The following is a 22,601-nucleotide window of genomic DNA, read 5'->3' on the forward strand; positions in this document are numbered from 1 at the left end:
ATGAATGTAAATTATGGTCTTTGGACCATTTGCAACATGGGACATCTGCTTGCTCCTCAGCTCTCTTAAGTCCTTTGAGAATTAGCAGCTAATCATGATCTTCATGAAATGATGACTGAATGGACTTTATATAAGGCAAAAGTGGATCTGAAAAGCTTTAATGATAGATGGTAGCAGATACTTTTGGTGTCCTGTGGTACTTCCTTTGATTTCAGCGGCAAAGGTGTTGGTCAGTTCCCATGGAAGCCACAGTCCACCACCCCCAACCACTCACACCCCTGACCAACAAGTGCCTGGAATATCTTTCTGCCTTCCTAACTCATCACTCTCTCCAAAGCCACAGAAGTTCACTAAACCTACATTGAATGACCAAAATGTGAGGGGACTAATTCCCCTGAAAGCTTTTCTCAATAGGGGAAGGGAGTCAGTTGATAAGTGCATCAGTCTTTGTCCTTGGGCAGGAAAATTCTAAGATGGATTCTATATGGTTTCTTGGAGAATCCTTAGGAAACTTGAGTTCCAGTTGGTCAATGTGGTAGCCAGCTCAATAATGTGTTCTCAAATGACTTTTCTTTCTTATCTCTCTCAGTTTCTCTGCTTCCCAAGATTACCTATCAAGTAAGTTACCTCATTCAGTCTGCTTTCTGAAGAACCCAAACAAAGTAGAGGGATCAACCAGTTAGTTGCTGGTTGATTACGTTTATAGAAAAGTTTATTTTGTTCATAAAGAAAAAACTAATAATTGTTTTGATGGAGAAAGTGAAATTAACTAAAATTTGGAAACAAACATTTATTGAACGTTTTTAATGCATCAAACATTTTAGAAGTATTATACCACTTTTAACTGATTGCCGTGACAGAGAAAAGTTTTCTAAGCTCATAGAGAAAAGAGAGAAAAAGAAGGGAACACAGACCAAGACACCAATGAATGACAGTCAAACGCCTTTATAGTAATGTCTACCACTTATCTAGACAGATCTACAATCTTTTTTGGCATTATACTTTGTACCATGCTTTGGTGTGTTAGTAAGTGAACTTGATAGTTGATGTATTACTGACTATAGTATAATATATACAAATAAGTATAATAAAACTATGTGTTCTAAAAATATGAAATAATTCAATGCAATATGTGGGAAATATAAGAAACCTTAAGATCATTTAGCTTATGTCTTAATGTTACAGATAAAAAGAGTTGGCTTAGTGGCACAATCAGTCCTGGAATATAAGGATATTCATCATTATACTTAGAGACTGACACCAAAGGAATGGTCATCACTTGGAAAATGTTTAATACAAAAGAAAAATGTTCTGTACTTGTGTGAAGTTTTACAGAGATCTGGTGTGCTTACTGATTCTACTAGAGTTTTATTTCTTGTACACAGTCTCTATTGATTGAGTCCTTACGCTATTAAACCTTGTCGCATGACATTGAATTAAGTTTCATTCAAGTACTGAATATTCCTAAGAGGTTTAACAATGCAATTCAGAAAAGATGAGAGTTGGTAAGTTTCCTTGGAGATCACCTGCCCAAAACTGTCTGTCAGGCATTTTTGTAAATATTTAGTTCCATTCTCAATTGACTGATTTGAATTCTATGACTCTTCTATCCCAAATGGGTGGGAAAAGAAAAACAGAGAAAGAAGATCATTTTTCAAACTCTTCCTTTTTCCAGAATTAATATCTAGATGTCCTCTATAGCTAACCATGACCTGGGATGGGAAATGACTATTTCACTCCATAAAGGAAGCATTCAATAGATACATGTTGGTTTGGAACAGTAGTTTCTGATGATCTGTTCTCTGGAATAGATATCCCAAAGTTAGTGAAGGAAACTTTCATTGAAGAAATTAGTGTCCTTTTTTTTGGTGGTAAAATATGCATAACGTAAAATTTTCCATTTTAACCATTTTTAAAAGTACAATTCATTGCATTAAGTGTATTCACATTGCTGTGCAATTATCACTGCCATCCACTTCCAGAACGTTTTTTATTTTCCCAATCTGAAACTCTGTGCCCATTAAATAATAATTTCCCATTCCCATCTCCTCCCAGTCTCTGGCAACCAAACTTCTATTTTCTATGTCTCTGAATTTGACTACTCTAGGCACTTCATGTAAGTGGAATCATACAGTATTTGTCCTTTTGTTACTAGTTTATTTCATTTAGCATAATGTCTTCAAGTTTTGTCCATACTGCAGCATATGTCAGAATTTCCTTCATTTTTAAGGCTGGATAATATGCTGTTGTATGGAGATACCACATATTGTTTATCCATTCTTTTGCTGATGGACACTTGGGTTTCACATTTTGGCTTTGTTAATAATACGCCTATGAACATTGGTGTACAAATATCTCTGAATCTTTGCTTTTAATTCTTTTGGGTACATACTCTGAAGTGGAATTGCTAGATCATATGGCAATGTTATGGTTAATTTTTTGAGGACCTACCATACAGTTTTATCCAGCAGCTGTACAATTTTTAATTCCTACCAGCAATGTATAAGGGTCCCAATCTCTCCTCATAAAACTTATTTTCTGTTCTGTTTTCATAACTGCCATTCTAATGGGTGTGTAGTAGTATTTCATTGTGATTTTGATTCACATTTCTCTAATTATTAGCATATTTTCTTGAGCATATTTTCACGTGTTTATTGGCCATTTGTATGTGTTCTTCGGGGAAATGTGTCTTTAAGTCTTTTGCCCATTAAAAAAAAATAATCTCCATGCCCAACATGGATCTCAAAATTACCACCCCAGATGAAGAGTTGCATGCTTCATTGACTGAGTCAGCCTGGTGTCTGTGCCTATTTTTTAATCTGATTGTTTTGTTGTCATTATTGAGTTATAGAAGTTTTTAGATAAATTCTGAATATTTTTTTTAATTTTTAATTTTTTATAAACATATTTTATCCCCAGGGGTACAAGTCTGTGAATTGCCAGGTTTACACACTTCACAGCACTCACCAAAGCACATACCCTCCCCAATGTCCATAACCCCACCCCCCTTCTCCCAATCCCCCCCTCCCCCCAGCAACCCTCTGTTTTGTGAGATTAAGAGTCACTTATGGTTTGTCTCCCTCCCAATCCCATCTTGTTTCATTTATTCTTCTCCTACCCACTTAAGCCCCCATGTTGCATCACCACTTCCTCAGATCAGGGAGATCATATGATAGTTGTCTTTCTCTGCTTGGCTTATTTCGCTAAGCATGATACGCTCTAGTTCCATCCATGTTGTCGCAAATGGCAAGATTTCATTTCTTTTGATGGCTGCACAGTATTCCATTGTGTATATATACCACATCTTCTTGATCCATTCATCTGTTGATGGACATCTAGATTCTTTCCATAGTTTGGCTATTGTGGACATTGCTGCTATAAACATTTGGGTGCACGTGCCCCTTTGGATCACTACGTTTGTATCTTTAGGGTAAATATCCAGTAGTGCAATTGCTGGGTCATAGGGCAATTCTATTTTCAACATTTTGAGGAACCTCCATGCTGTTTTCCAGAGTAGTTGCACCAGCTTGCATTCCCACCAACAGTGGAGGAGGGTTCCCCTTTCTCCGCATCCTCGCCAGCATCTGTCATTTCCCGACTTGTTGATTTTAGCCATTCTGACTGGTGTGAGGTGATATCTCATTGTGGTTTTGATTTGTATTTCCCTGATGCCAAGTGATATGGAACACTTTTTCATGTGTCTGTTGGCCATCTGGATGTCTTCTTTGCAGAAATGTCTGTTCATGTCCTCTGCCCATTTCTTGATTGGATTATTTGTTCTTTGGGTGTTGAGTTTGCTAAGTTCTTTATAGATTTTGGACACTAGTCCTTTATCTGATATGTCGTTTGCAAATATCTTCTCCCATTCTGTCAGTTGCCTTTTGATTTTGTTAACTGTTTCCTTTGCTGTGCAAAAGCTTTTGATCTTGATGAAATCCCAATAGTTCATTTTTGCCCTTGCTTCCCTTGCCTTTGGTGATGTTCCTAGGAAGATGTTGCTGTGGCTGAGGTCGAAGAGGTTGCTGCCTGTGTTCTCCTCAAGGATTTTGATGGATTCCTTTCGCACATTGAGGTCCTTCATCCATTTTGAGTCTATTTTTGTGTGTGGTGTAAGGAAATGGTCCAATTTCATTTTTCTGCATGTGGCTGTCCAATTTTCCCAGCACCATTTATTGAAGAGGCTGTCTTTTTTCCACTGGACATTCTTTCCTGCTTTGTTGAAGATTAGTTGACCATTAAATTCTGAATATTATTTCCTTATCTGATATATAATTTGCAAATATAGTCTCCCATTCTGTGGGATACTTTTTTTTTAACTCTGTTGGTAATGTTCTTTGATGCATATTTTTTTTTATTCTGATGAAGTACAATGTAGCTATTTTTTCTTTTGTTGCCTGTACTTTTGGTCTACTAACTTCTAAGCTCAAACTTTAATCCTAATATTAATTCTTAACTTTAGATACTGCTGGTCAGGTTAAGCTAGGTTCTCTGGAGTCTGAGTATGTACAATTTGGAAGACAGAGAAAATACACAAAAGTGATTTTCATAATTTTTTTACTAAATCTTGTAACCATGTTATCACTAGTTAGGACCCCTTCTGGAAGGAGTCATGAAACCTTCATTAGCTTTACCATTAACAAGCCTTTACCTCCACCACTACCACTTTCTTTGTCCCTCCCCAAAACACTTCTAACAATTTTAGAAAGTATGTAGGGAATTTGAGAGCCTGGGAGACATCATTCTGAGTATAAATCATAATTGGAATATCGGTGCATGGTTTTAGAATAAGAAATTTCTAGTCAAAGAATATCAGAACAGAGATTCTCCTATAAATAGCTTTAAACTATTGTTTACTAAGCCAGAAATAACTGGGGTTTAAAATATCTAGGCCATAATTCTAGCTCTATTACTAATTGGTTTTGAATATCTGTGCAACTCAAACTTTTGGATACACAATATGTATAAAATAATGTATTTGAATTTGGATTTGAAATTCTCTTCCAGCTCTAATAAGCAATAATTCTTCTTATTTCCAACTTATTCCTCTACCTAATTTCAGTGACTGTTCCCCCACACCAGCCTCTACTCCTGTTTAACTGAGTCCATGTCTTTGGTATTGTTCCTTTTGGCCATGAGTTATGACCAACCATGGGTTATGACTCCTGTTCATAGAGAGGTTCGAGGATGTTATAAATTACAAACTGCCTAAACAGATGCTTCTTTTCACATACCAAGAGCTTCTGGTCTCTTGTAAGCAATATTTACCTTCTCTTGTATTCCAATTTGGTTACTATATTACCTCTTCTATTCTATATTGCATTGCAACTGAACATCTGCATTTGGATGTCCCAAGGGTACCTCAAAGGCAACATGTTCTACCCCAAACTTAACACTTTCTCCACCTGCCTCTCCTCTAGCCCATCATAGGTGGCACCCTTGACTACTCTCTCTTCCACAGCCTCAAAGTCCTGTCTGTTTTACCTTATGGGTGTGTCAGATATATCCATTTCTTTTTATTCTCACTGTCATAGGTTAGGTCAATGTTTCATCCTCTCTCATTTCAATAAGTGTAATAGCTTCATAACTAGTCTCCTTGCCTATGAAGTTGCCTCTCAAGTCCATTTTCCATAGTCACAAGAATTATGTTACTAAAGTGCAAATCTGATTATTTAATTCTCCTGTGTAAAGGCCTTCAGTGGCTCATTATTGTTTTCAAGATAAAGACCCAACCCCTTATCAAGGCAAATAAGCATCCTCCCATGAATAATCTTGACACCTGCTCTATCTCATATTTTGACATTCAATCAAACTCATTGCTCCAGCCATATTGCACCTCTTGCTGTTTCCTAAGGAGATTATGTTATCTCTCATCTTCAGGGCTTTGCTCTTGCTATCCTCCGAGTTTGTAATCCACCTTCCTACCACCCCCTTTTCTCTGAAAACTCATACTTCAGCAATCTGTTCAATTATTGCCTTTGTTCGTGTGTGAAGTTTCTCTGACACCTCAAGCGAGGTCAACTGTCCCTCTTGAGAGTTCCTTTAACACCATGTTGCATTGCATCTTATTCTTTGTCTTTTTTTTTTTTTAAGATTTATTTATTTGACAGAGATCACACGTATGCAGAGAGGCAGGCGTGGGGGGTGGGGCAGGCTCCTTGCTGAGCAGAGAGCCCCATGTGGGGCTCAATCCCAAGACCCTGAGATCATGACCTGAGCCAAAAGCACAGGCTTAACCCACTGAGCAGCCCAGGTGTCCCCTATTGTCTTTTCCACTAGATACCAACTTTTTGAGAACAGAGGCTGATCCTTAGTCAGTACTGCAACCTCAGCACCTGGCACACAACAGGCATTTAATAAATATTTCTGCATAAACCTTCTCATGAGAGAAACAGGTACTAAACAAAGATCTCTTGCCTAACTAGCTTTTCCTGTTTCTCTCCTATTGCACACCTCCTCTACGGGATTTTTTAAAAGTGAGATTCTAGGTAATAGGATTATGAGTGTATTATATTATTATATTATTATGTTTCTATTTATTATTTATAATTGAATAGAACTCTATACAGATGACCTGTGTTATCCCTTTGTGGTAGGGCAAAAAATATTCAATTCATGGAATGACACTAGGTGTCTTGTGAGCACAATATTTAGGAGAAGTCTCCTCTCGGGCTATGCTGGATAGTGAAGGCAGGAACTCATGTGATAGGGTTCAGAGTAAACCAGGGCCTCAACCTCTAACTACCAAGTTAGAGTGGGAAGAGACTGATAAATACCATCTTGTTTCAGAGGAGGCATTTGAGGGACAAACAGGCTCAATGACTCAGCTGAAGCTATACACTGGTCTCCTTATTTCCAGTATTATACTCTTTCCATTATATCATGGAGACAAAACCAGAAATACCTCCATTGCCCTACCAAGATTCAGTTATAGGGGAGCCTAGGTGGTTTAGTCGGTTAAGTGACTGCCTTCAGCTCAGGTCATGATCCCAGGATCCTGGGATCAAGCCCTGCATCAAGCTGACTGCTCAGTGGGGAATTTGCTTCTCCCTCTGGCTCCCCTGCTTATGCACATGCTCTGTCAAATAAATGAAATCTTTCTTTTAAAAAAAGACTGAGTTATAAAAATTTAAGGAAACAAGGAATCTTTGGAGTGTTTATTTCTGCTTAGAATGTAAAGGATGTAAGAATTCTAAAACGATTGTGAATCTTATATGCCTAGAATTTGATGAAATAACACTAGCTCCTAATTCTCTTTAATTTCATTGAATTATTAGAGCTTAAGAACAGAGCAAAATTTGCATGATATTTGTTTCTGGCCATCTGCTGCATTCAGAACCTTGGAACTAGAGAACTTTTTTCTGGAAAGTCTATGGGGGAATGGAGGAATGGGGGGTGTGTGAGGTGCTGAGCACCTAGCATCTGGGGGAAAAAATGTAAGCCAATTTCAGTCTTCCTTTCTGGAATTCCCACAATTCTGGAAGTATTTCATGATGTTGTTCAATATTCACCTTGTTGGTTTAGGTATTGTAACAGACACTTTATGATAATTTGGCTCCCAATTCGATTTGTTAATAATCTAGACTTAAACAATGATTGTTAGTTGCATACTAAAGAGAAATCACATATTATAACACGGGGGAATTCAGGTCTGCAAAACTGCCTGGAGAAAGCATTCTTAAAATAGATAAAATTCTACATTTTAAAAGTTTGTGTTAACACTGTCCTAAAACGATTTATTTACTTCAACACAGGATACACTTAAAAAAGAAGAATCATTTGACCTACAGGAGTAGAGATGTTAGGAGTCAATCAGTAGGAAATAACACCTTTGGAGAGGTGAAATGCACAAGTAATGACACACTTTTTGGCTCAGCCCCAAATCCTTAAGGAGTGGGCATCTTGTTTTTCCCCGTTTACTTCCAGCCAACGAGATTTCATACATAATTGTCTCAGTCTCCATTAAGACTGGGGAAAAGTAGGAGTGTAGTGCTATACTAATTGAGTTCACACACAGATACTAGCTTTGAATTTAGGACAGTGGTCGACTTGGAACATTGTAACCATCGTATTTATATGAGTTTGAATAGGTCAAGGCAGCGATTGTTGTATTCTGGGCTATTTCATTACCCATGTCCGAGGTGCTGAGGCCAGCCTTGGGAGCGCACTGGGTGCGAGCCTGACGCCCTTCTTGGGGGAAGAGCCACTTGGCCCCAGTGCACGCGATGTTGCACGTGGAAAGCCTCAGTAAATCCGCACGCGTTCCGAAAACCGAAAGGACCACAGATAGCCCCATCCTCTCTCGCGGAATTTTTTACGTAGATTCACACGCGCGGCCCTCGCGGCTCAGCGCCCACGTGGGGGCTTGGGATACCCACCGCAGGGTTCGGAGGCACCTGGCGGCAAGGTCCCCGCAGGCCGTCGCGAAGCGCCTGGCCCCGCCGCGAGAATGCGGGGCCGGCGGCGGCGGCGCGGGGCGGGGCTTGGCTGCGGAGAAATGACGTCGGCGTCCCCGCGCGCATCGCGGGCCGCGCGTCCTGGTAACGGCAGCTCCGCGGCTCCCGAGTCCTCTTCCATGTCCCCGCCTCTCCCCCGCACCAGCCCGCCCCGTCTCCACCTCCCTTCGCAGCTCCGGCGGCGGCCGTCTCGCTAGGTCCCTGGTGCCGGGGGGGGGAGTGGAACCTGCCGGGCCACGCTGCCCACTACGCCTCCGCCGGGCGTCCGCTGAAGAGCGGGAGAGGGCGGGCCGGGCCCGGGACCGCGCTGCTGGACCGCGGGCATCTGCCCCGCGCGGGTGTCGCCTGCGGCCTCGATCCGGCAGGGCTGCCCCGTCTCTGGACGGGGGTTACCGGAGGGTCGTGAACCGGAGGGCGCCTGCGGCTGCACCTGACAGACATCGGGGGTCGGGTCCGGAAGCGGCCGTCCCGGCTCCTGCCTCCCAGACGCCGTTGCTCCGCGGGCCGCCCCTGGAGCGCGAGGACTGGTGCCCCGGCCGGGGTCTGTCGGGAAGATGGCGACCCCGGGCATGAGCTGGCAGCAGCACTATTACGGCAGCTCGGCAGCCAAATTCGCGCCCTCGCCGGCCGCCGCGCAGCAGGCGGGGCACAGCATGGACTATAGCCAGGACCTGCACCTGAAAATGAGCAAGAAAATCGCTCAGCTCACCAAGGTAAGGGCGCGGCGGCGGGGTCGGCACGGCTGGGACCCTGTGCGGGCCGCGCCGGGCTCAGGTGCCAGGCTGGGAGGCTGCGCGCCCTCAGCCCGGGGCGAGTTGAAGCGGGGGCGGGGCGGGGGGGTCTCCTCCGGGGAAGCAACAGCTGGAGACTAAGCTCCAAGAACCGTTCAAACTTCCGTGGAACGCTGGAGATGTTCATTGAAACGAGACAACTCAGCGGCACGGCTGGGTTTATGGGACTTAACATCCTGCTGCCCTTTAGGGGTAACCCAGCACAGAACAAATTAGGAACTACTTCCTTTATTGCACAACAATCAATCACTTTAGTTTTGGGCTCATGCGTCTGCCCAGACTCCACGAGCCTTTACACCGCTTTATGAAAGTACAGTACCGTATTTACCCAACATAACTCCGAATCTTCCCAATTAATCAGTATCTTCTGTTGTTAACGTAATTAAGGGGAGAATAAACCTGAACAATGTAGGAGGGTAAAACATACCTTGCATGGCATTTGGGGGATTTAATGAGTCATTCCTTATGCTGACAATGTCAAACAAGGCTTCTTAGATGATTCACGTGTCTGCACTTAGGTAAGTGTTTCAGTCTATCAAAAGATAAATTTTCAGAGCGTAACCTGCATATATGGTCAGCCGTAGTTTAGGATGGTGGGCCTTTTTCTAGTTAATGTTGATCATGAGAAGGAGTTGGTATCTGTGAAGCAAGAGCACTTCAGATAGATTGGTTTTATTGCTTTGTTTAGCTCTCACCAGTAATCTTTCAATACCCCTTAATTTCGAACAGGTGATCCATGGTGTCTGAAACTTAGTAGAGGTGATCTTAAAATGTTTAAGCTGAATCAACTAACCACTTGGTGGTGGTGTGGGTATGATGAAGAGAGGTGGGCATCCTGGGTGTTTACTAATAGGTAAGCCCTGAAGTCTCTCTTCAACTCCAAAATTCACATTATATAATTCCAGTACTAGTTGACACTATTGTGGGAGTAAAGTAAAACAGAGTTGGAAGAAAGGAAATGGGAGTGAAATGGGGATCTGAAGAGGGTAAAAAAAGATTTTGGTGAAGAAATATGATTGTGGGTAGTAAGAAAAGTAGCATGAAAGGACTGAAGAGTGAGTGTTCCAACAGAAGAGCAAAGAAAAAGGGACAAGTACCTAATGGTAAAACTCAGCCATGCAGACAAGGCAAGACTGGTGGAAATTTTGTTTTCTGATTTTTGTTTTTGATCCATAGTGGCTTGGAGTTTGCTGTGTGCTCGGTTTTTACTGTTTCCTTTTCTGACAGATGGTCCCCATATTCAGGGAAAGAAAGGATCCAGAAGATAGTGTATCATCAGGGCATTTATACATTTGGGAGCTCGAAGCCTGGTTTCCTGAAATCATGTTTGTTCTTCAGAATAATGATGTTCAGAATGAAGCACATGGATGTTTATGTATTCTGACTTTCTTATGGTGGGTCCACAACACCCTTTGTCCTGATTTTAGATTGTAACCCTCTAGGTTCCTGCTGTAATAGAAACATTCTAAGTTGGTAGGGAACTGGGTGCCGCTTAATGAGATTTCTCATCTCTCCAGTAAGAGATTTCTCATCTCTTTTTATTTATGCTTCTTCAATTTTCTGTTCTTTTATAAGAAAAAAATTAACAACTATTAAAGGTGAGAATATTGATAGAAGTTGCTCTCACGTTCTGTTTACCCACCTTAAATCTAATGAGGCAGAATGCTGCCCCCCATATCAGTGCTTGTCAAGGTTTGAGTGTTATACCTCATCTTTACTGAGTGTTACCTGGACTCTGACTTAGTGTTTATAGTTTACAATCTCTAAACACTCTTGCCACCTGCTCTGCTAAGTGCCTCAGACATTGGATCCCTTACACTAGAGTTTCTCAGCCTTAGCACTTTGGCATTTTGAATTGGCTAATTCCTTGTTGGGAGCAGGCAGGGGTGTCCTATGCATTATAGATATTTAACAGCATTCCTGAATTCCTGGTGCCACTTAGAAGATTGCAGTGGCACCCCACGCCTGTGTGAAACACACCATTATGACAATAAACATGTCTCTAGACATTGCTGTATGTTCCTTGGGAAGTGTGAGGACTCATCCTGTGTTGAGAAGTACTAACTTATACTGGAATATCTAGGGTTTCTCCCACCTGTTCCCTTATTTATTACTAAGATAAGATGTGAGAATGAAATAATCAGATAATAGGACTCTGTTGGAGCTAACACCATGAAGTTTCTGAAACATACAATAAGACATGCTTCCCTTATGTACCGTTTTGGAAACTGTCAAATTTTACAGTTATGTGTACTTCTTGTAAATACTGTATCATAAAAATGATATCCTCAGTAATATTTCAACTGTTAGAAACTACCAGTATCTACTATATAGAATTTTCACTCATGAAGAGTTTATTAATAAATTCACATCTGTAGAGTTAGGTTGGAAGCTTAGCTTATATTTCAAAATTAGATATCATAATCGTTAAAATAGGATTTTATTTCTTTTAGTAATAATGAGTCAGTAGTACTCAGCTTTTCAGCATTATGGTGAGCATGGCTTGGGAATCTGTCTTGAGTTAAAACTCCTGTTCTACTGCTTACTAGTAATAGGACCTTGAACAAATCACTAAATTCTGAGCCCCTGCTTCCTAATCTTTAACAGAGGGCTGATGATACAACAGCTAAGGTAGTAGGCTCTTAATTCAGGCTGTCGCTGAAAAGAGAGACTCTGTACCAATGAAGTATTAGTAAAATATTGGATAGTATGTTTTTTAAATGTTTCTGTCTTTTTAAACTAGTCTGCATTTGAGACCATTGCTTTATTGTATTTCTCTTAAGAGTTTTCTATGAAACCCTTAAAAATATATATATACGGTAATTGTTCTAGTTGAATAGTAAAGTGTAAAATTTTCACATGTATCTCACATTGTTGTAGTACAGTATTGAAAATACATGCATTTTCCTGATACTTGGCTGGCTATGAAAGAATAAGGATGAAACTAAGCTGTATTACAATTTCATACAACTATGTATTCAATAGATGTTTAAATAAAAAGCAATCTCAGCTGCAGACCTATTTGTTCAGATTCTATTTCCTTATAACCTAACATAGCAGCTATCTCCTAGAAAGGAGAACAATAGTTTTTAAAGCACCTTGTATGTAAGGGACACTTTGCTAACTGTTAAGAGATACAGTAGGGAGCAAGACAGACTCTGCCTTTTAAACTGAATCTGTTATACTTAGGATACTCTTAGTAAATTTTAAGAATTACTGTTAGATCCTTGAGTCATGTTACGGCAAATTTCTGGGACTGTTGATGGTTGAACCATCTCAGGATAGGCAGAGAAGCTGGATGGGTTGAGTTATGTTTAGTAGGATCACATTTGTGTACTTCTCTACTCTCCACTGTGTTGCCTCTTTGGTGCATTAGGGTGAAAAGCAAAACTTGTGGAAAGTAATTACAAAACAGCTGTTTTTGTGTTACTCACTGCTCCTTTCAGTTTACTCCTGTGAGGATGGCTCATCCTCTGCCCATATATACACTTGACTTTTCTGGTTACTTTTAGATAATACAAATTCAGTAACTAAATTGCAGAAGTCTCAATTATTTAAAATTTTCAGTGCTGGGACGCCTGGCTGGCTCTGTTAGAAGAGCATGTGACTCTTGATCTTGGGGTTGTGAGTTTGAGCCCCATGTTGGATGTAGAGATTACTTTAAAAAATCTTCTAAAAAATAAAAATGTCCAGTGCCAACAAGTAAAAACTCCAAACCAAACTTAAATTAAGTATGGAGCTTCTCCCCCATGCCCATTCCCAGCCAATAATCAGGGAAGGGGGGCATCACTAACTTTTGTCTTCTGAGTAGGCTTTTCTACTCTTCGTGCTTTGTCTATCCAGTCCTAGTTTAACACCCTCCCCTCCCCTGTTGGAAAAGGAAGAGGGAAGAGAGGAAGGACTAGCAGTAAACTTTATTTGAATAGGGCATGGTAATCTGGCTTTAGTGCTTTTGTAGACTTTGCACACCTTTAAAACTAATTCTTTCCCTCCTGCATCTTCTACCACCTACCTCCATTGCTCAGGATTCCTCACCTCAGGTTGCTGGACAGTGAGAATGCATCTTTATTCTGGCTGGTTGCGTACTCCTTCCTCAGCCTCTTAGATCTGGCAGGAACTTCATGTTTATTTTGTGAAGGCTGTTCAAGCTTTAGGTAACCACCTTGGATAGACCCAGTGACCCTACCCCAGCTTACTCTGTTTTGTTTTGTTTTTCCCTACAGGGCCCATCTTTGTCCTTAGGGAACATTCATTCTATGTCCAGACAGACTCTGGTAGTGGTCCCAATTCAGCATCTCTCATTTACTCTCACATACCTCTTCATCCAGTTTCTGATCCTTTCGATTTTTCAAGGATGAATCAGGTGCCACTTCAGTATGCTCTTCTAAGTGCTTGAAACACATATCGAGATCTTCACGTGCTCCCATCAAAGCCTTTTCCTCTAGGCTTTAGGTGAGTGACAATCATCCTTTCTCTTGAAGGCAGGGGCACTTGTCCTATAGCTCTCCCCAAGGAAACCTTCTCCCAAAACCCTGCTCTGTAACCTCTTTGAGGCTTTTCTCACTAATATTGGGTGTAGAAGTTAGCATATCTCAAGATCCCTCTTTTTAGACTGACTTTTTTTTTTTCCTTTTCTTTCTTTCTTTCTTTTTTGGAAATTTTGAGAATATTCTGCCACCTGTTTGAGTTGTCAGTTGTCATTGGTTCTCAATAGAAACTTCTCTTTTAATATCTTGTTATGTTAGCTGCTTATCCAGTGCCACCTTAGTTGATTGTGCTTTCAATATTGTTCAGTCTAGGTATCACTGATGTAACTAGTATAAGGTAGGGTATATGGTTCCAAAGAGCAGGAGTAGTTTCTTTCCGTTCCCTGTCCTCAGCATCAAGTCCTTCTTAAAAGTCTTCTTTTAGTTGCCCCACCCCATCCTGGCCCCAAAGCTGCCCTGACCAACCCAGGCCCCGTTAGGCTTGCCTTACTCTGAATTACTATAACATTTATTGTCTGTACTTTTTGTTGGTACTTAGTAATATAGATTTGTGAAATGTTTGTAAATATATCTTGTTTCTGTAATTTGAATGTAATTTCCTCAGCTTTGGAGACTAATTTTCATGTAACTTTAGTATGAATTACCTACACATAGTATCACAGCTTAATAAATATATACTGAAGGTAATGATGGTGGTGGTGTTGGTAATGATGCTGTACCAAGTAATTTTGTTATACAGTTGGGTTAGTAAATAGTTCTGGGACTATATCTGCTATTCTTCTGGGTTAATGTTAGATCATTTCAGCTGATTAGATTACTTTTAAGGATTTAAATGTTTATTGGTTTCCTCTTACATTGCTTCAAATCCTATATTCATAATATATTTTTGATGAAAAAGAAATATAGAGTACCCTGTCTAAATATAAATATTATTTGTCATTGCAAAGGTTAGGTAATGGATACTAGAGTCTTAGCAAAAAAAAGGTGTTATGATCAATTAATACTTGCTGCTTTACTGTATCCAAACCAGACTATGTTAATATACCAGTGAAATTTTCAAACAGTTGTATTTTCTGTGCATTAAATACAACCCATTTTTCACTAGTTTGAATTACCCAGATACTGTTTTATAATACTATTTAGTGTTGGTTGTGACCTGGGTTGTTTTGGTTTAGCACGTACTGAATGTGGCATCTTTTCCCCTCCTTTGTTTCATTGCAGCTTGGCCGTTCTCTCTGTACTCTCTTAGTTGTAGTTGAGTGATTTGAATTCATTTCTTGTATTTTACCATTGGGCACAAAAACTTAATATACAGTTTATCAATTGTCCAATGTTTATAAAGGGACTGTCCTTAGAAAAGGTTTAGAGCTGAAAGAAACCACAGATTCTGACCAGCCTAACGCTCTCATTTTATAGGTGTGGAAATTGAGGGCCCAGAGTCATTTGAAAATTGCACATCTTGTCACTGGCAGAACTGGAACATGAACCCAGGTCTCTGGATTAGTCTAAGAGAAGGGCGGTTGTGCTAGCAGGTCTCTTTTCCCTGTGTCTGCCTTCTTGCTAATACTACTCATTCATTTCCTAAGAAGCCACAGAGTTGATGGTGTTTTTCTCACACTGGACCCATGTTTTGTTGACCATCTGAATCACAGACTTCTGGTGACAGTGAACCCATGAGCCACCCCTCCCATACACTGAACAACCTCTGGATTTATAGGTTGTACAGTATGTAACTGTGGCTTTGGTAAATTTGTAACTGCTATTTTTATGTGTTCTCAGATGAATGTCACAATATTTTTATGTTTTTATTAACAGCTTTAGTCATTCCAGATTTAAAAAATGTTTTAATTACTTTGATTTGGAGACTGTTATGCTTGGTATCAGAGTAACTACTGGGTGGTTATTTTAAATGTTTTTCCTTTGACTCTTGATTTCTTGATTGGATTATTGCTTAGGTCTCCTTCCCAAAGGCAGGAAGTTGGAGGTTTTCCCGTTTTTCTCCCTCCTTCCCTGTCTTTGTGTTTTTTTGCTTATGAAAATCCTTTTCGATCTAATTGCCAATCTCTTAAAAAGTGGTATGAAAGATGAAGGTTCAGCAAAATGTAAGTGAAGCAATCTGGTAATTTTTTTTTTAAGATAATATTCATTTATTTGAGAGAGAGACAGTGAGCATGTGTGCATGAGGAGGGACAGAGGGGGAGAGAGAATCTTCAAGCAACTCCTGGCTGAACGAGGAGCCTGAGGTGGGGCTCCATCCCAGGACCCTCCCCGGACCCCAGGATCAGGACCTGAGCTGAAATCAAGTCTTGGATATTACATAATGAAATAGAACTGATGGGAATAATGGATATTTGTTAAAGGCTTACTTGTTTTTTCACTATAGGAAGTTTCTATTTTGTAGACCACTTATGAGTGAGAAGAACATTAAAAGTAAGTCTGTCAGAATTGTTACTCCCCAGTCCTTTTTGGAGATAAACACCTGAGAAAAGGTGGGAGACAATTGCTAACTGAATTCAGAATTTTTTTTTTTTTTTTTTTTTGGTCAATAAAAACAGTGTTATACATGGTAGTTTGATGTGGGGGAAATATTACTATCAAATTTTATTTTGTATTGCAAGTGTGACCTGAGCCACAAAGGCTTTTTTAGATTGACCTGGGAGCTTAACAGTTCTTTAAGTATTATTGGAAAATAGCCTCTGACTGCCAATTAATTAGTATATTAAAATGAATTTGGGGAACACCAGTTTTTGCAGGTTGGGGATTGCCAGTTATAGTCAGTATTTTGGTATACTTAACATTTGAGATCAAAACCAATATTTTAGAAGATAAATTTTTATTCTTAGCTTTCTATTAAACTACAGTGGTGAGTATTGTCATTTGTAGCTCTCAGACTTCATTATTGATTATATCTTTCCTACTAAAGCTTTGACAAAATGTACAAAATTAGCAAAGTTGAATATGTAAATTTTTCATCCTACATCATTTACTTTCATCTTGAGATGTAACAGGAGGTTAAAACTACCAAAGGACCTATAGTAGATGGAAAAGCAAAAACCTTCATGACTAACCAGAATTCTTGGGATTTGGACAGCTTAGAGTCAGGTCCTAATGTGCCACTTAATTTATTTATAAAGGAGATAGTATTTTTAATGACTTTTAAAAATTACAAATCTGTATATTTTTTTATATGTACCATTTCTATTTTAAGGTTTAAAGGGTTTGAAAGTGAAAATTTGGTTTACAAAGTACATTGCTAATATTTAAGTCATCTCTAAAATTGACTATTTTAGTAAAATATCAGGATAAACTCTAATATTATTGGAGAATGAGTTATTTTAGTTGACTAGAAGTTACCATAAGTAATTTAATTTTCCACTTTCCAAAATAATAAACTGCCATTAAACCATACCACTCATAAGTGACATGGAGTCATTTGTTATCTCTGGATTGTTGTTAGGATCATCAGTATATGCATTGAAGATTAGGCCAAACCTGTACTAATCCTATGGCAAAGGCTAAAATTTTACTTCTGAATAAATTCTTTTACGTATTTTATTTGCCCTCTCTTATAAAGTGAATTTACTTATAAAGTAAATTTGAATATGCACAGTCTAGACATTGACTTTCTGCTTGGGAAGATTTAGTTTATTCTGTTGAATGTCTGTCTGTGTGCTCACAGGTATTTGCATTTTTCATTCTCTTCCTTCTGAAACACTTCATACCAGAATTTCCTAACTGGAACCCTAAATAGTATCCCATTCCTATTCCAATGTTTCCTAGTGAAACAGTTTAAAAACAAAGTGCATGTAATTTTTTATTAAAGATTTTATTTATTAACAGACAGAGATCACAAGTAGGCAGAGAGGCAGGCAGAGAGAGAGAAGGAAGCAGGCTCCCTGCTGAGCAGACAGCCTGATGCAGGGCTTGATCCCAGGACTCTGGGATCAGGACCTGAGCTGAAGGCAGAGGCTTAACCTTCTGAGCCACCCAGGCCCCTGAAAATGCATGTAATTTTGAAGGGAAGTTGAGTGTGTGTGTGTGTGTGTGCAGGCACGTGCATGCATACATTATGTATGTGTGTTTGATATAATGGTCTACCCAGAGTAACAAAAGTAGGTATACTTAAATATGACTAAAATAGAACATATGGAGTCATATGGTTGGTAAACTTTTGTTGAATGCCTGGTCCTTGAAGGATGCTGTGTTAGGCACTATTAGTTATTTAATTCTAGTAATTTATTATTCCACTTCTGAACTACATGTGTTTTTCATTTTTTCAGTAGACTTCTGAGAAAATATCAGAATAAAGCAGGTGAACATTTTAATCAATAGATTAATCTGACAAATTTTAAATGCTTAATTATGGACAACTGTTTGGCTTGTTTTGAGTAGAATTTATATATCTAATTTTCTTAGATAAAGAAGCTAGTGCCTTCCTGTGTCTTCTTCAATAAGGTTTTTAAAAATAATTTAAAGAAAAATATTGATACGTTCTCTGGTTACAGATCTGTAATGTTTTTGTCCAGGGGATAAAGGAGGTAAGGGAAATTTCAGTCTTCTGAAACCCAGGAGTTAATGGGTCTGTATTAGGTGTAGGTCTCTCCTGGGCAGGCCAGAGAACCACAGTCCCAGAGCTATATGGCCCAATGAGGCAGCAGTGCCTATCATGTATGTCAGAGGTATAGGTTCAGTGGTTTGGACAGACCCCAGTTTGAATTTCAGGCTCACCACTTATTAGTGTTTAGCCTTTAATAAGTTTTAACCTGTGAGAGCCTCAGTCTTCTCATCTGTAAAATGAGAATAACAAAGCCAATCTCATGGAAGTATTGTAGAAATTAAATAAGATAATTTGTGTTGGAGAAGAGGTCAGTAAATGTCAATTCCTACCCATTTTCCAGGCCCCTTCTCCTTGGTTCAGCCTTTTACAATTAAGTCTTTAACAATTAAGTATGTCGGGATACTTGGGTGGCTCAGTCAGTTGAGCGTCTGACTCTTGGTTTCGGCTCAGGTCGTGATCTCAGGGTCCTGGGATCAAGCCCCATGTCAGGCTCTGTGCTCAACAGGGAGTCTGCTTTCCTTCCCTCTCTTCCTCTGCTCCTCACCTCGCCCATGCACACTGTCTCTCTCTCTCTCTCAGATAAATAAGTATGTTTTTATATGCATTTTCTCTTTTGATGGAGGTATATTCTATATTCCTAGGGACTACAGCCACCAGAAGTAAAGGTTTAACAGCAAATAAAATACAGGGGATTCTCATTAAGATAGTTATATTCTATCAAGTTATGTTCTAGAAGAAATACAGGGTTATGTTCCTGATACCCTCTGGTCACATTTTCAGCAACCAGTAAATACATAACCTTGTTTTATGTGTGTTTCTGTTTAATGGCACCTTATTTCATACATATTTTTTATTCATTAAGAGTAAACTCATAGAGTGTACTGGGCAGCTCAGTTGGTTAAGCATCTGCCTTTGGCTCAGGTTATGATTCCAGGGCCCTGGGATGGAGCCCTGCCTCATGCTCCCAGCTCTGCAGGGAGCCTGCCTCTCCCTTTCCCTCTGCCTGCCCCGCCCCCTGCTTGTGCTGGTGCATGCTCTTGTGCTTGCGCTTGCGCTCTCTCTCTCTCTCTGTCAAATAAATAAAATCTTTTTCTTTTTTTTTAAAGTGAACTCTTAGGCAACAGCATTATAACTCATGCGTGAATGAAGCTTATCTAACAAGCTGTGTTAGATTGTGAGGTTACATATAAATTTTAGCAAGTAGGCAAACTTGGAAATATGGAATCCACAATAGTGAGGATCTACTGTATCTAAAAATGGATATAGAATTTTGCATCTGCTGTTTACTTAGCCCCTGCTTTGGTTTTTCAGCTGTTGTCATGGACCTCTGTGATTATGACTCTTATTAATACCCTGAACACCCTCACATGATTGTGAGTTTGACTCTTATTATCTCACTAAGCACCCACAGATGAAAGGGGTGGAAGGGATAGAGGGGGCAGGAATACTCACCTTTTGTGTGAGTTGCCGTTCACCAAGCAGATGCCCTACAATCATAATCACTGTGTATAAACTGTGATCTTCATAATCTGAACTTGAATCTACCACATTGCCCTAGGTCAGAAGGAATAAAATATATAAATTATTCCACAGCATGGAGTGAAACCTTTGGAAATACAATGTTGACTTAATTAAAATAAACCCTTATTTTTTTAAGTTCATCATTTGCTTAAAATATGTTTGCGGTTCCTTCCCAACACAAACTGTCAGTGTGGGAGTTGTTTTGTTAAAAGCCTTTGTCTAGGTATCTAAAGATAACTAGAAATCTTATACTTTCTGGAGTTCAGCACATTTGGTTGGAAGTCTCTGAAGTGACTTTATGCAACACACAGAAAACTTAAGATATTTAAATAGAAAATATTTTGGCAGATAATTAGACTTGACCTATACCTTTTTTAAATGACTGAGAAGAATGTGTACTTTCAGTTTTAATAGTAGAGAACGTTCATATCTTTCGGTATCTTCTTAGCACCCCCCCTCCCCCCCCGCCCTGGTGATTATCAGAAAATGCTGGTTAAGAGCACTCTGTGGTCTTGAAGGAGTTAGCAAGGTTAACTGGCCTAGAAAAAGACTTTGATCTGAAGCCACGCCTGTCACTTTGATATTGCTCTCTTCAGGACCCCAGCGTATCTTAAATTTCAATCCTGAGTCTCTCTTGCTATTTATTTTCTCTGTTTCTGGATTGTGAAGCATAGCCAGAGAAAATTATGGAACTAGACTATGGCAGAATGATGCCACCCCTTGCTTCTTTACCCCCAAAGGTGTCTACATCCCAATCCCTGGAATCTTTGAATATGTTACTTTACATTTGAAGATGTGACTAAATGAAGGATCTTGATTTGGAGAGATTATCCTTGATTATTTGGATAGGGCCAGTGTAATCACAAGAATCCTCCTTAGTGAAAGAGGAAGGAAGGGAGGTAAGTCAGTGCCAGAGTGATGGGATGTGAGAAGGACATCACTAGCCATTACTGACTTTGAAGATGGTATGTGGGCATGGGCCAAGGAATGTAGGTGGCCTCTAGGAACTGGAAAAGGCAAGGAATTGAATCCTTCCCAAGAGCCTCCAGATTGTAATCTCATTTGAGACCTCCAGAATTGTATGATTAATAAATCTGTGTTGCCTTACACTGCTAGCTTTGTGACATATTATTATAGCAGCAAGAGGAAACTCGTTGCTTCCTTTCGTACACATCATGTAAATAAGCTGCTTTCTGCTTTACTAAAACTGTCAAGACTATCAAGCTTCTGTTACTTGTCTACAAAGATGCTGAGGTCATTCATTCCTTGTGAGAACTTTTCCTGGTTCTTTCACCTTAACTCTTATGTATATGCTGCTTCTCTATGTCTTAAATAGCTAACTCATGGTAGGGACAGGTAGGAATCGAGGAAACTAATTGGGAGGGTATTGGAATACAGTATTGATGAGAGATTATGAGGGCCTGGATTAGGACTATAGTAGAAGAGAGAAGAGAAATTTGGGAATTTTTTTTAAAGATTTTATTTATTTATTAGAGACAGAGAAAGAGAGAGCAGGCATAAGAGGGGGAAGGTCAGAGGGAGAAGCAGACCCCTCTGCTAAGCAGGGAGCCCGATATGGGGCTTGATCCCAGGACTCTAGGATCATGACCTGAGCTGAAGGCAGTGGCTCAACCAACTGAGCCATCCAGGCACCCAAAATTTGGAAAATTTTGAGGGGCAGATTTAAGAAACATATGGGAAGTAAGCTTGTCAGGAATTTGTGACAGTCTGTTGTAGTGGAAGATTGAGGATAACAGGTCTTTTGTTACACTGTAGGTACTCATGAATGAGCATTAATGAATTAGTGACTAGATGGAAATTAATGTCAACTGAGATAGGAATGTAAGAAGAACATCCATTTCTGTGTAACAAGTTACTCCCAAATTTAGCAGGTTAGTAAAATAAACATTTATTATCTCACAATTCCTGAGGTTCAGGAATGCAGGTGTCACTTAGCTTGGTGGTTCTGGCTCAGGGTTTTTCATCAGGTTCCAGTCAAGCTGAAGATTTGACTAGGGCGAGATGCTCCTTTTTTTTTTTTTTTTTTTTAAGTTAACTCCTATGACTATTAGCAGGAGACTTTAGTCCTTCACCATGTTGACATGTCTACAGCAAGTCATCTGAGGGGATGGGGAAGAAAAAGACCAAAATGGAAGCTGTTGTCTTTTCATAATCATATAGAATGACATACTATCACCTTTGCCATATTCTATTGGTTATACAAACTAACCATGGTATACTGGAGATAGTGACTACACAAAGATTTGGCTGTCGGGAGACAAAAATCAGTGTAGGCCATTTTAGAGGCTGGTTATCCCTAAAGAGAAGTAGAATTAATGAGAGAGAGAGAGAATGAGTTCAGAGTTTGAGGATGACCTTGTATATCCAGGTAGAAATAGCAAACATTTGGATATTCATTTTAACCCAAAAGTAGAGAATAGTAGGAATAAAAATGTAAAAGTCATTGGCATATAGGTGACAATTAAAGTAAATTAAAGTAAAAAGTGGCTGGGGCCTCACACAGAGTGGAAATTATTTAGTATAGTTGCTAGGAGAAAGAAGAGAAATCATGGACCAGATCTTTTCAGAGAAAAGATCCAGAGAGATGTGTTGTTGTCCCAAGAGGAAATTAGATGTGGTATTTGATCTTAACTTAAATGCTTCACAGTTTTCTGAAAAGTCCTATGGAAAGGATTATTGTTCACCAAATGTAGGAGAGAGGAGGGCAGTTATTAAAGTATTATTCCAGAGTTTGGGTTTTTGTCTGTTGGGTATAGCAGTAAGAGAGCTG

At 39.6% G+C, this 22,601-nt stretch overlaps 1 protein-coding gene across 9 annotated transcripts in view; it reads left to right on the forward strand.

The window, feature by feature from the left end:
* Window positions 1-556: 556 nt before the first annotated feature.
* Window positions 557-22,601, forward strand: part of FAM184A (family with sequence similarity 184 member A) — a 119,803-nt gene continuing 97,758 nt past the window's right edge. For 8 of the 9 annotated variants that reach the window (XR_014311976.1, XR_014311977.1, XM_082731419.1 and 5 more), the window contains exon 1: window positions 9,004-9,166. Coding sequence is in view for 6 of the 9 variants with exons in the window: in XM_082731419.1 (XP_082587545.1) it covers window positions 9,008-9,166 (159 nt within the window). In the remaining 3 variants the exon portion in view is untranslated. Of the gene's footprint in view, window positions 619-9,003; window positions 9,167-22,601 lie in introns of those variants that run through there. The other variant, XM_082731425.1, reaches the window with a different exon arrangement.

This window comes from Mustela nivalis (assembly GCF_964662115.1).
Source record: "Mustela nivalis genome assembly, chromosome: 5".
Classification (NCBI taxonomy): domain Eukaryota; kingdom Metazoa; phylum Chordata; class Mammalia; order Carnivora; family Mustelidae; genus Mustela; species Mustela nivalis.